The sequence below is a fragment of the Arvicanthis niloticus genome, chromosome 5 (genome assembly GCF_011762505.2).
Source record: "Arvicanthis niloticus isolate mArvNil1 chromosome 5, mArvNil1.pat.X, whole genome shotgun sequence".
In the NCBI taxonomy this organism is placed as follows: domain Eukaryota; kingdom Metazoa; phylum Chordata; class Mammalia; order Rodentia; family Muridae; genus Arvicanthis; species Arvicanthis niloticus.
In genome coordinates this window covers 52,735,350-52,747,770 of record NC_047662.1, presented here as the reverse complement: position 1 = coordinate 52,747,770, position 12,421 = coordinate 52,735,350, and the positions used below count along the sequence as shown (strand labels likewise).

Sequence of the window (12,421 nt, the reverse complement as noted above, 5' to 3'; positions counted from 1 at the left end):
TATAAAATTTTATAATGGAATGAGCAAGACTAAAGAATTAAAGTCTTTTCTTGCCTCTAAAATTCCTTTAGTGTGTAAATATATTAGTATGTTGCATGATAGCAGCTCAGGTACCTCACTAGCTTGGTAGGTTTATACACACACACATACATACACACACACACACCCCACATATATGGATAATGAGCAGTGTATTGCACAAAGTGTTTTTGAATTAGGAAACTGCAGTGTGCCCTTTGTTTTACATTTTTGTGCTTGAGATCGATTCTAGGGCTTGTACGTCACTATGTTTTAAGTCTCTCACATGCTTGCCCATGCTAATCACCTGCCCTACTAACATTACATTTTTTTATTCTTCTATACTCATTAAAATGCCTGACTATAACACCTATCAATTACTTTAATCATTTAAAATTAAGTCTAGTACATGACTAGCCAGGATCTTGACTTTTTCATATATGAGATGTGCTGCCATAGGCAACAGATGGTAAACTGAAGTACACAGTGTGGGTTTTGCATAAATTAAGGCGGGAGAACATTAATATTTTTATGTTTCCCCTTTTTAGGTTGTAGCAAGTATTTCGTCTATATTTTCTCTGACAGTTATTTACTCAATTATGGCTATATGGGAAAAATCCTTAGGCATGTGTGTCCTATAGGAGAGAGGCAACACAGGCCTTCCCTTTAAGCAGCTTTAAGAAGTCTGAGGCAGTGTAAAAAACATGGGACATATTACGGACAGAGTCTGCATCCTGTGCTGCTTGCAGCGGAGGGAGTGCTACAGAAGCTGAGACCCTAGAGCGCGGCCCTGGGAGGGATCTAACCTCATCGTGAGCTGGAACTTAGCTCACATTTTTCCTTAGAGTGTGAGGCTCCCAGGAGAGCTGGGGATGGGGGCCAAGGTAAGGGACAAGTGATGGGGATGGTAGAGCGCCCTGAATAAACAGGTGTTCTATGCCTGTGATTCCTGGTGGAGGCAGGAAGAGTGTAAGTAGGAAGGGCCAAAGTCAGGAGGGGGCAGAGAGACTGTGCATGTGTAGCAGTACAATTACTCTGTAGGAGTAAGCCATATAATAACTGTACCTATAGAACTACAATGAGAAACCATCGCCTTATCCATGATAGCAACTCATCTTTTCTTCTGCAAACTTACCTCAAGCATACTGGATACAAAACTAATAAACTGGCTTTTAAAAACTATCTGTGTCTTTAGCACTAGGCAGACCACACAGGCCCTGGAGCCCTTGGCTATAGAGCTGTGGCTTCCTCTGTGGTCTTAAGGCTGTGTACCCAAGGCCTTTCCACCTCACTTCCCACGTTGCTGATCTGTAGAAGGAAGATTACATGGAGTGGTAACTGAGGACCAGGGCTCTGGAGTCAGATTCTGGACGTGTTACTATTGAGTGAGTGACGGGCACTAATTGAGCCCATTTCTCATCAGTAAGGCGTTCTCTTCTTACTGATAATGAGCACGTGAGTGTGTTCAAGTATCCAAGCCTCTGCTTGGTGCAGACAAGTGCAGCTGCACCTGCAAGGCCTTTTCCTGGTGAGAGGCTTTTCTTTAAAGTACACTTCCTGATGAGTTGTGGCCTACGGTTCATTTTCTTTTCATTGTGGGTAAATGTTTGCTTTGTTGATAACATTTGCATAGCCCTTGTTCAGTTATTGCAATGGATGAGAACTGTCTAAGGAAAAGCTGAAGCTGAACTTACCTCAAACTGGAGTTTTATGATCATAAAAGTGGTTTTTATTTTCAGGAAGATGAGAAGGAAGAACATTTTATTTTACATTCAAACAACAATGGAGACGACAGTGAGCCTCCAGAAACTGTTACTGAGATCCACTCATCTTTAATCCTCGAGGCACCCCAGGTATTTGGTAAAGTTACTTGCCATTTGAATGAGTATGAGAGAGAGAGAGAGAGAGAGAGAGAGAGAGAGAGAGAGAGAGAGAGAGAGAGAGAGAGAAAGAGAGTGTGTGTGTGTGTGTGTGTGTAAGAGAACACAAGCTTGTTCCCACTCACTTGGCTAAACAGTTACATATGAAATCTCCCCTCCCCCTTACAATCATTGATGTGCCCTACAAGCTTCTTTCTCTGTAATCAGTATTTTTTAAATTAAAATTTTTCATTTAGTCTAACATTGTCTCATTAATGACAGATGTAAAGCATTTTCAAAGAACAAACACTGGGGTTAACAGCCTGGCTCAGTTAAGGCACTTGCTACCAAACCTGACCTGAGTTCAGTATCTGGAGCCTACAAGACAGGAGGAAAACTAACCCCACAAGTAGTCCTTTGATTTCTACACGTGTGCTAAGGCACTTAACTTCTTCCGCCCCCAGATAAATATAAAAATATTTTAAAAGAGCAAGCATATTTTTAAAACACTAATAAGCATCTAAAAATTTGGAGAAAGAGTATCCATGTAAAATGCTATAGAAAATGGAGCCAAACATGCAAATTCATATTTGATACTTCCTCAAGATTATCTACTCAGACCTCTTTGGTGCTGTAATCGTAGACAGTATATATTGAGTGTTCCCTTTTTATTCCTAAAATGTACTTTATTCTTTGTTTTCCCTGGTAACAATTGTTCAACAATGTTCCTAACATATATTCATAGTGTCTTAGACTAATAGGCGTTCCCATAATGTCCACCACACTCTTAAAAATGTAGACATTTTATGTTAAAATTTTATAAATCATCGTGTTTTCAAATATATCCTCTGACTGTGATTGTTTTTTGCACCAGGTTTGTGTTATTGATTTACTATTTCAATGTGAAGCTTAACCATGTGGTGTTGAGTTAGAAGAAGAAAGCAGAGGGACAGGTTGATTGTAGAATTCACACTAGGTAGTGCTTAATGGACGGGGCTTACAATAGAATGAGTGTTGATCTATAGGGAATTAGGCCTCTGTGTTCTTCACCAGCGACGGGCTCACCAGAGTCAGGGCAGAGACTTGGCAGAAAAAAAAAAAATATATATATATATATATCATTTCTCTTTATCATACTCTCATTGTAGGTGAAAATCTTGTTTCTGTTATTTGGCTTATTAGGAGAAAGTTATACTCAAAGTACTTGAGACATATGACTCTGTCCTTACTGTGTAAAGCACTTTCTTTGTAAAGGGCTAGAGGTGGAGCACAGCAGTGGAGTGTGGCCTGGCCTATGCAAGGCCTTAGGTTCAATCGTCTGACCTTCAAAAAAAGTAAAAGAATGGGTTTTGAGCTGTCCAGTGGTTTCACTTGTTGAGTTACTCATGCATGGCCACACTGAGCTTGCAGTCTTTCCTAACTTAAGTAAAAAGTGTGTCTGCTGTTGTGAACTTTGATTTGTGCCAGGGAGGAATTACGTACGTGGTGTAGCATTTGAACCAAATTCACTGTGATGGAGAATTGTCGGCAGTTACCATATGATGAAGCTTTCAATTGTTCATTTTCTGGGCTGTTCAGAATGAGCTGCAGCTTCTTCCTGTTTCGTGACACGGAAGAGCATGTGCTTCTGACCATGCGTTGGTTAAGGCAGGGTGCTACAGTCAGGTTGGCACTTCTGGCTTAAGTTGTATAGGGCAGCTTTAAGATAAATGAAGCTTAACATCTTTCCAAACCTTTTTTTTTTTTTTTTTTTTTTTTTTTTTTACAGGGATTTAGAGATGAACCTTATCTTGAAGAACTGGTGGATGAACCTTTTCTAGATTTGGGAAAGTCTTTGCAGTTACAACAAAAAGACATGGACAGCAGCTCAGAAGTCTGGGAAATGCATGAATTCTTGAGCCCTCCACTGGAGGGAAGGGGTGAGGAGAGAGAGATGCTTGTTGATGAGGAATATGAGCTCTATCAAGATCACCTCCGGGCCATGGAATCACACCCACCGCCACCACACATTCGGGAGGCCACTGCTGCATCTCCCAGGCTGGAACTCCAGGCTGGCACACAGTGGCTGCATGCTAACCTCTCAGGAGGCGAAATACTAGAGTGTCCCGATGCAGAGTCCATGATGAGTGCATACCCCCAGGAGATGGAGCAGTATAGCTACAGCACCACAGACATGGTACGGCTTTGCTACACAGCCACCACCTCCTCCCCGCTCTGCTCCCCCACCCCTCGCTCATATTACTTCCATAGATAAAGCAGAAACGAAAATCACTTTTCACAGTTAGGATGGCTGACAGGATGCGCTGCCAGGAGCAGAGCTGTGCGCTTGAGGTCGCCCTTTTTTGTATCACATCACTTCTCTGGACTCGTGAGCTGTGGATTACCTTGCTGGCCTAGTGGTTTTTCACTGTGTGTCTGTGTGTCTGTGTGTGTGTGTGTGTGTGTGTGTGTGTGTGTATATAACATATTCTTCTCATTTTTAAGTTCAATAAAGAGTTCTTTGAATCCTTAGGATCAGATCCCTGGAACTAGAGCTGCCATGTGGGTACTGGGGATCAAGCCAGAGCCCTCTGCAAGATTAACAAGTGCTCTTAACCTCTGAGCCACCTTGGCTGCCCTAGAGGGTGTCTTTTAAACGAATGAGGATGGTGTGCTCACACAGGCCCTGCTGTCTGCACAAGCTGATCTTTCTGTGTGATGAGCAAAGCAGGCAGAAGCCGGCTTTCTTCCTTGCCTCCCTTGGGTATTTCATCTCTTTTCCTCCAGTAAATCCTGTGGACTTGTTTGCTGGGCAAGGTGCTATCCTAGCTATTGATGTAGCCTCGAGGATGCCCCACAGCTGAGGATTCTGGGTAGCCTACAGACGTTTTTAATGTGTAAGTGGTCTTGGATGCTGGAAGCAGTGGCACAGTTGCCTGGTGTCACCCACTGGCATAGCTTTCTCTCTCTGCCAGCCCTTCCCTGGTCCTCAGCGCTCAGGTCACACTGGATGTTCACTTAGATGAGCATTCTAGAATCAGAGGTCGATGAGTGTGCGCAGCTCTGTTGTGGCTGCTTTCTTTCATAAACAGAAAATTCTAGACACTTAAATAAAAGACAAGTTGAAATATTGGTCTGTGTTGCTACTTAAACATTTAAGGCAAGAGATGAAATAGAAAAATATATTTAGTATGTTTACTCAATACATTTAGTCAAAATCCATGTCTTAAGAGTTGTATCAGGTTAAATCTTTTGCATATATGTACATTTAACTATAATTCCAGTTATTTTAGTGCGTATTTCATGTCTGTCTTTGTTCACAATAGTCACGTTAAGGTAGGTCATTGCATGTTTCTATGTAGCTTGTTTGAGATAAGACAGTTCCTTAATTGTACTTGTTAGTTTGTTCTTGGCTTCCATGATATACAGTGACCAACATCAGCCTGAGCAGGGAGGGTTGGCTGGCTTCACCTTACACTTCTAGGTCAAAGCCCATCACTGGGGGCAGTCAAGGCAGGAACTCAGGTAAGAAGTGAGGCTACAGTACTGCTTCTTGGCTTACTCTCTGGCTCCTGTTCAGCTAGCTTTTTTTGTTGTTGTTGTTTTGTTTTTGTTTTTGTTTTTCGAGACAGGGTTTCTCTGTGTAGCCCTGGCTGTCCTGGAACTCACTTTGTAGGCCAGGCTGCCCTCGAACTCAGAAATCCGCCTGTCTCTGCCTCCCAAGTGCTGGGATTAAAGGCATGCACCACCACCGCCCGGCTTCAGCTAGCTTTTTATACAGTCCAGACCAGCTCATTAGAAATGGCACCGCCAGCACAGGCTGGGCCCTTCCAGACGTGTCACAGGCCGGGATCCTTAAGGTAGTTTTTCAGTTGAGGTTTTGTCTTCTCAGGTGACTCTGGGTTGTGACAAGTTGACAGTCATATCTAACCAAGACTGTGGGGTTTTTTGGTAAAATGGTTTTTATTAAGGCTTGTTCAAGACAGTAGTTAGTACTTACTACAGTTTGAAGGACATGCACCTTAATTTCTAGACTGATAGATAATTGCCTCTATGAGTTACTTTCTCTCACTTTTAAAAAAACACCAGGACCAAAGTAAGTTATAGAGAATTTATTTGGGTTTTAAAAGATTAGAGACCATGATGGCAGCAAACAGCAGCTAGATACATGCTGGTTACATCTAGATGGGGCTCGGGAGGGGACAGGAATAGTACCAGGCTTAGAAACCTCAGAGCTCTCCCCAAATGGGATACTTCTTCCAGCAAGGCTACATGTCCTAAACCTCTTCAAACAGTACTACCAGCTATGGAGCAAATGGTCAGACATTTGAACCATTGGGACATTCTCACCCCAACCAGCGCAGGTCTGACCTTGTGGCTTCCCTTACTGAATTCCCTTTTCCAGTCATTCCTGCTTGTTAGAACCATTTTCTTATATAGAAAGAATAACTTAGACCCCAAATAAAATTCAACTCGAAGTACTGGTAGTCCATTTTCACACATGCTGTTAAGGTTATAAATTAAAATAGCTAATATGTGTTCATACTATTTCCTTTACACTTAACCAAAATGTTGAGTTTCTTCCTCTTCTCACATTGAATTACATGATTTATGGAAATATCAATATGTATCAATATGGTAGGATATATTGATGAAGTTTGTTTCAGCTCAAATAAACTCTGAACCACTACCACTTGATTTTCTATTAATTCTTCCTGCTACAGCGATGGTAGGGTGGGCTTGGGTCTTCACTTGCACTGTTTGGGCTGATGGACCTCTGGAATCATACTTTATTACACAATCATACCTGATCATGTAATCATATCTTATATAATCATACCTTATCATGCAATCATACCTTATCATGTAATCCATGTTTGCTGTTTCCTACGCACTTCTTGAATCTGAAGATGACTGTACAGTATTTTCAGTGGCCTGTATTCTGTCGTATGAAGTCACATATGGAATTTTCTACTTGTGTAATGTAGGTACTTATTTCAGATTTAGGAATAAACTAAGGTATCCAACCTATACTATTACATATGTGATATGATGTTACAATTCCTGAGAGGATTGAAAACTATATTCAAGTGTGTTATGTACACATAACATGTAGTTCCTAGCACCCATTTAGAATGTGTCCTTAAGAGGGTTGAGGACCATTACTGCTTCTGTCTTGGTAAGGCTGTATTTGTGGTATATAAATAATACCCAAGTCCACCACCCACATTGTTTTAGGTAAAGGATAAACTATGATAGTTTCTGGATATGTATTGTTCACCTGGCCAACCATACAAATTGTGTAAATGTCTGTATTATGTACTTTTAGGCATATAGTTTGGTGGTATTAAATACCGTTACACTGTGTGTGACCACCATCTCTGTCCATCTCCAGAACCTTATCTTTCTCCATAGAAATGTTGATCCATCCGATTAATAAGTGCCCTCCCCTCACCCATCATCCCCTGGCACTAACTGTAACTCTATCTTCTGTTTAAGAACTGGAGTACTTTATAAAAGTGAAGCTGTGGTAATTCCCATTATATGTCTGGCTTTTGTCATGAAGCGTAAGCTCTTCAGGGTTCATTCATGTGTATGTCAGACCACCTCACTGAGGTCAATAATTCACCCTATATGGATATCTCAATGGGAAATCTTTTCTTCTGACCCTTTTAGATCAGATCTCGGAGAGTGGCTGTTTAAAGTGAGAAACGACATTAACGGAGAGTAAGAAAAGGGTTCTGTGGGTAAAACAAATTGGTTTGTTTGGGAACCACAAATGAAATTTTGGGGGACAAATGTGATAAGGAAACTTGTGACTTGTTATTTTTTCGGGTGTTATAGGTGCTGTCCTCTTCAGGCTGCCGTGAGTATTGGGCCTACTGTTCTTTATGGGAGTAGGCCCACTCTCATTGACCTGTGACAGCTCACTTCCCACAAGTGGCTTCTTGGCATCCCCCTCACTCTGCCTTTGAGCTTTTTGAGACCTGGCCTTACTGTATAAAACAGGCTCTCGCCCACCAAGAAATGGACTTGCCTCATTTCTCAGGTGCTGAGATCACAGACCTGTGTCATTCAGCTTGCCAAAGCTGCTGCTTTCAATCATGCAAGGGAAGTTCCAAAGCATGGCTTCTTTTTGTACCTGCAGAATACATGTTTTTAGCCTAAGGCATCTGTGTGGCAACTCGAAGCTTCTGAGAATGTCCTCTCATGTGCCACATGTTGGTTTTCCACGTAAGTGCTGGGTACTGAACCAGAATTTTTTGATACAGCCACATATGCTTTTAGCTGCCGAACCATGACCTGGACCAACAAGTTGTTCTTCAGTGACAGGGTCCTCAGAAAGGGGGCCAGTAGATCAGAAGCTAATGATAGAAGATAGAGAAGGTAAGAAAGTTTGAGAGCAGGAGGTCTTGTGCAAGCTATGTCTTAGGCCAAATAAGCTTATTAAGAAGCACAGTACCTTATGTTCCACTTCTGGGGAGAAGTGGGGCAGAGTAAGCAGAGTCTGTCATACCATAGGACCAAGTCAGTGGGAAGCTAATTAAACAAAGTTGCACAAGGGCAACATGGTATCTCAAGAGCATTATAAATCTAGCATACAGCAGTCTTGGGACTGGTAACCATAGCTAAATATGGTGGGAAGATTGGCTTCTTGGGATATGAAGCCACAGTTCCCCCAAGGCCCTGGCCTCAGGCCATGACCTGCTCTGCCAAGCATGTTCCTTATTTTAGAGAAGGCTGTGTTTCTTCTCTATGCATCAGTGCCTCAAGGTATGTGTGTATGTGTGTTGGGGGGGGGGCGGGGGAGGGGCTAAAGGCCCGGGGCCCAGGCTATTACTGGCTTTGCCAAACACGTTTCTATACACCAGGGCCCCATGGGAGGCCTACGTGGATCAGTCCAGCCCTCAGTAGAGTGGTGTCTCCAGTCCTCCACCCTGTTGTTCATATTGGTATATAAATACCTGGTTATGACGTGTTTTCAGTTCTACTGGGTTGCCAAACTAGATCACAATCAGAGATTCTCCAAAGGATCCTGGTGTTTGAGAATAACAGAATAACTGTGTGAATCTGCAGGTCATAGTGACCAGTAAGCATTTTCAAAGGAGTCTAAGGCAAGTTTTTAAAAGAGAAGAATTTACAGTTACAGTCTATTGAATATGAAGATCCTGCTCTTGAAGTCCTAAAACTGTAGTTGGCCCAGCTTATTAACAGAAATGCTTATTAGGGAAGTATTCTGTTAGAAGTATCTTGTCTGAACTTTTGCAGAGCTAACAAATACTAAGCATTATAAATGAAATGTTCATGGGGCATGTCAAGCATGGGTGTTCCTACAGGAAGATGTTGGGAATAGCTGAGTGTGCTGGGTACATGGAGTCTATGAGCTGGGAGGTAAAGGCAGGAGGATTAGGAGTTCAGATCAGCTTTTGCTCCATAATAAATTTGAGATCAGTTAGACCCTGACTTTAAACCAACAGAAAACAAAGACCTTGAGAAGGACCTTAGACATTGTCTCTGACAGACAAACACTGCTCCTTTCCATTCCTCACTCTCTGGTTCTGATCTCATTGTAATGTGACCAGCGGGGTCAGGGTTAGCTCTTGGCAGAGCATTGTACCATGTGTTCAGTTTTGCCACACCCTCACTAATGCTGGTTTGCCCGAGTTTTTCAAATTTGCGTTTGTGAGTAGCAGGTGTGCTCTACTGTGTGATTTGTTTTGAGATGGCAACTTGCTCATATCCCAGTACCTTAGTTACTGTCCTGTTGTGTGAGACGGTGGCCGCCCAACAGAACATTTAAATGAAGAGAGTTAACGTTGGCTCACGGCTTCAAAGGGATTTCTACCTGTTTATTATAGCAGAGAAGGCAAAATAGCAGGAACAGTTCTTGGTGGCAGGAGTGTGGGAGTATCTTATTCAGTGATAGGGAACAGGAAACAGAGAACACAGGCTGGAACCAGAGGTGACTCGAACTGTGAGAGGCTCATTCCTAGTGACCAGCTGCTGTTCGCCTTGTCCTGCTTCCTCTAGGTTTCTGTGTTCAGAATATCACTGCAAGCACTTTATGGCCTGTAGGGGGCATTTCAGATTCAAAGCAGCCCTGGCTGGCTGTGAATTTTACATTCTTTTGCCTTAGGCCTCTTTGAGTGCTGGGGTTACAGAGCGGGGATTATAGACATGCACCAGCACACCTATCTCATTATGACTTTGATTTGCATTTTGTTAATTAGTGGTGGGTGATGTTAAGCATCCTTTTATGTGGACCCAATATGCGTTTGTGGGAAAACCTACTTTGTAACCATCTGATCATTTTTTAAAAGTGTTGTTTTTTTTGTGTGCTTTTGTTTTTGGTTTGATTTCCTTCAGGATTATTTGCCTCAGATAGATGAGGGCTTTTTGTCTATTTATAGAGAGAAAAAACTTCAAATTTCTAAAGATCTAACCTTTCAGATTTGCTTGCTGAAGGCTAGAAAGACGGCTCAACAGTTACAAACACTGGTTGCTCTACTAGAGGACCTTGGTTCAGTCTCAGTACCTACCAAGCAAGCACCAAGGTGCATAAACAAACATGTAGACAAAATAATCATGTAAAATAAAATAATAATAAAATTAAAATCTGTTTTACTAAAATCCAGATTTGAGGCAGTTTTCTTGCTTACCAGTTATCATTAGCAGACTTTCTGCTGGTGGTTTGAAATATCCTAATTAGCCAAAAATATTATAAAATGTCTTTCTTTTTGAGTACTCCATGCCCTCCGGCGCCTCTCTTCCTTTCTTTGAGAAGTTGCTGTCAGATAGTTCTACCTTACTTCTCACATCCATGTAATCTTTGAGTTGAGTGGTGCATTGTAGGCTCCGTTGGTCCTCTTAACTTTATATTCTCCTCTGTGGTCATGATTTGTTGGGGAAAGCTGTCAGGAATTAGTATAGCAGTTCTCAGAGTGCTTTCTCTACTACTGAAGTTTGACTATTTGTTTTTAAGATTTTTTTGTTTTATGTAAGTACTGTCGCTGTCTTCAGAAGAGGGTGTAGGATTCCATTACAGATGGTTGTGAGCCACCACATGGTTGCTGGGAATTGAAGTCAGGACCTCTGGAAGAGCAGCCAGTGCTCTTAACTGCTGCACCATCTCTCCAGGCCCCATGTCTGACTATTCTGATTGTATAGAAAGTGGATCATTCAAAAATAGAAACATTTAATTTTGAACACTCAAAATCCCAACAATAAAACAATAAACAGTAGTACCTGGTGTGGTGGTACACTTTTGTAATTCCAGCAGTCAGGATTTGGAGGCAGAGGATCACAAAATCAGGCTAGCCAGAGTTACAAAGCTGGACCAAGTTACAGAGCTTGGGAAAGTAGGACCAAAGTTTTTTAAATGCTAATAATTTAAATTAATTAATATTATCTATATGGTGAGCATAAAATTTTAATTTATGCTTACAGAAATTTATGACAATTATGTTCTATGTCTATGGGCCACTATAACATACCATTTTCTCGGGGAGGTTAACATCAGAAATCTATTCCTTATCCTTCTGGAGGCTGAGAAGAAGGTTAAGGTGTCAGTAGTTTTGATGCTTAGGAAGGGCCCAGTTTATAGTTTACAAATGAACCTTCTATAAGCAGATTATCTAGATATCTCTTCTTGGGCCTTTTCTTTCTGGTTACAGGTCTCCTTCATTAAAGCTTTGGTTTCATGACCTGGATTCCTCACTGAGACCTTCCTCATAACACCTCTACTTGGGAGACTTGGGGCCAGACAAATCCTGTTTCCAAGCTTGCAGGGTCCTGAAATTAAATTGCATTAAAACAAATGAACAAGAGAAAAGCATGCGTATTTACTTCACAGCCTTATATAGCATGGGAGCTTCGTAAAGGAGGACCCAAAACAGCTAGAGTCAGTTCCTCAGATACCGACTGACTGCTGAGGAATAATAGCTGTGAAAGTGCTACTTAGGGAGAGACTTAAGGTCTCCCTGCTTATCCTTGAAGATGAGATGTTTTCTCTTTCCCTTCAGGGACAATGTCTTTCATGAGGGGATTTCGATTCCGGCTTATTGTAGGGAACAACTTGAAGGTCAAAAAAAAACCGATCCTTTTGTACCTGCTGTGTTTCAAGTGCATTCAATTTAAAGTCTGTGTCTCACTACTTTGAGCAATTTGATTTAACATAAGACTTTGGAGAGGGCCGACATGTTTTAGCATTCTAGCCGAGTATATCTTTAAAAACCCATAAAAGACATGGCCATAAAGGGAAGACAAGAGGAAAGGCCACTAAATTATCAGCAGTGTTTTGTCAGTCTGTAAGTTCTATTTTGGGCCAGTCTGCATGACAGTAACCTCTTGTGTGCCTATGAGTCCAGCTGTTGGAAAGCTGCAAGTTCAAAGCCAGCCTGGGTTACTCAGTGAGACCCTGTCTGGAAAATAAAAATAAATACAGCAAGCAAAGAAAATAATAGTGCTGGAGGTGGGGCAGAGCAAGGGCCAAGAAATAGTAACAATGTCATGGGTGTCAGAGGAACACGTCTAGGATACTATATATCACCAAATGACTTGATTGA

At 41.8% G+C, this 12,421-nt stretch overlaps 1 protein-coding gene across 5 annotated transcripts in view; it reads left to right on the top strand.

Annotated features, from left to right (window-relative positions):
* Positions 1 to 12,421, top strand: part of Patj (PATJ crumbs cell polarity complex component) — a 302,257-nt gene that overhangs the window by 94,591 nt on the left and 195,245 nt on the right. For all 5 annotated transcript variants that reach the window (XM_076934632.1, XM_034502319.2, XM_076934635.1 and 2 more), the window contains 2 exons: positions 1,758 to 1,871; positions 3,646 to 4,053. In XM_076934632.1, coding sequence (XP_076790747.1) covers positions 1,758 to 1,871; positions 3,646 to 4,053 — 522 coding nt within the window. The remainder of the gene's footprint in view (positions 1 to 1,757; positions 1,872 to 3,645; positions 4,054 to 12,421) is intronic.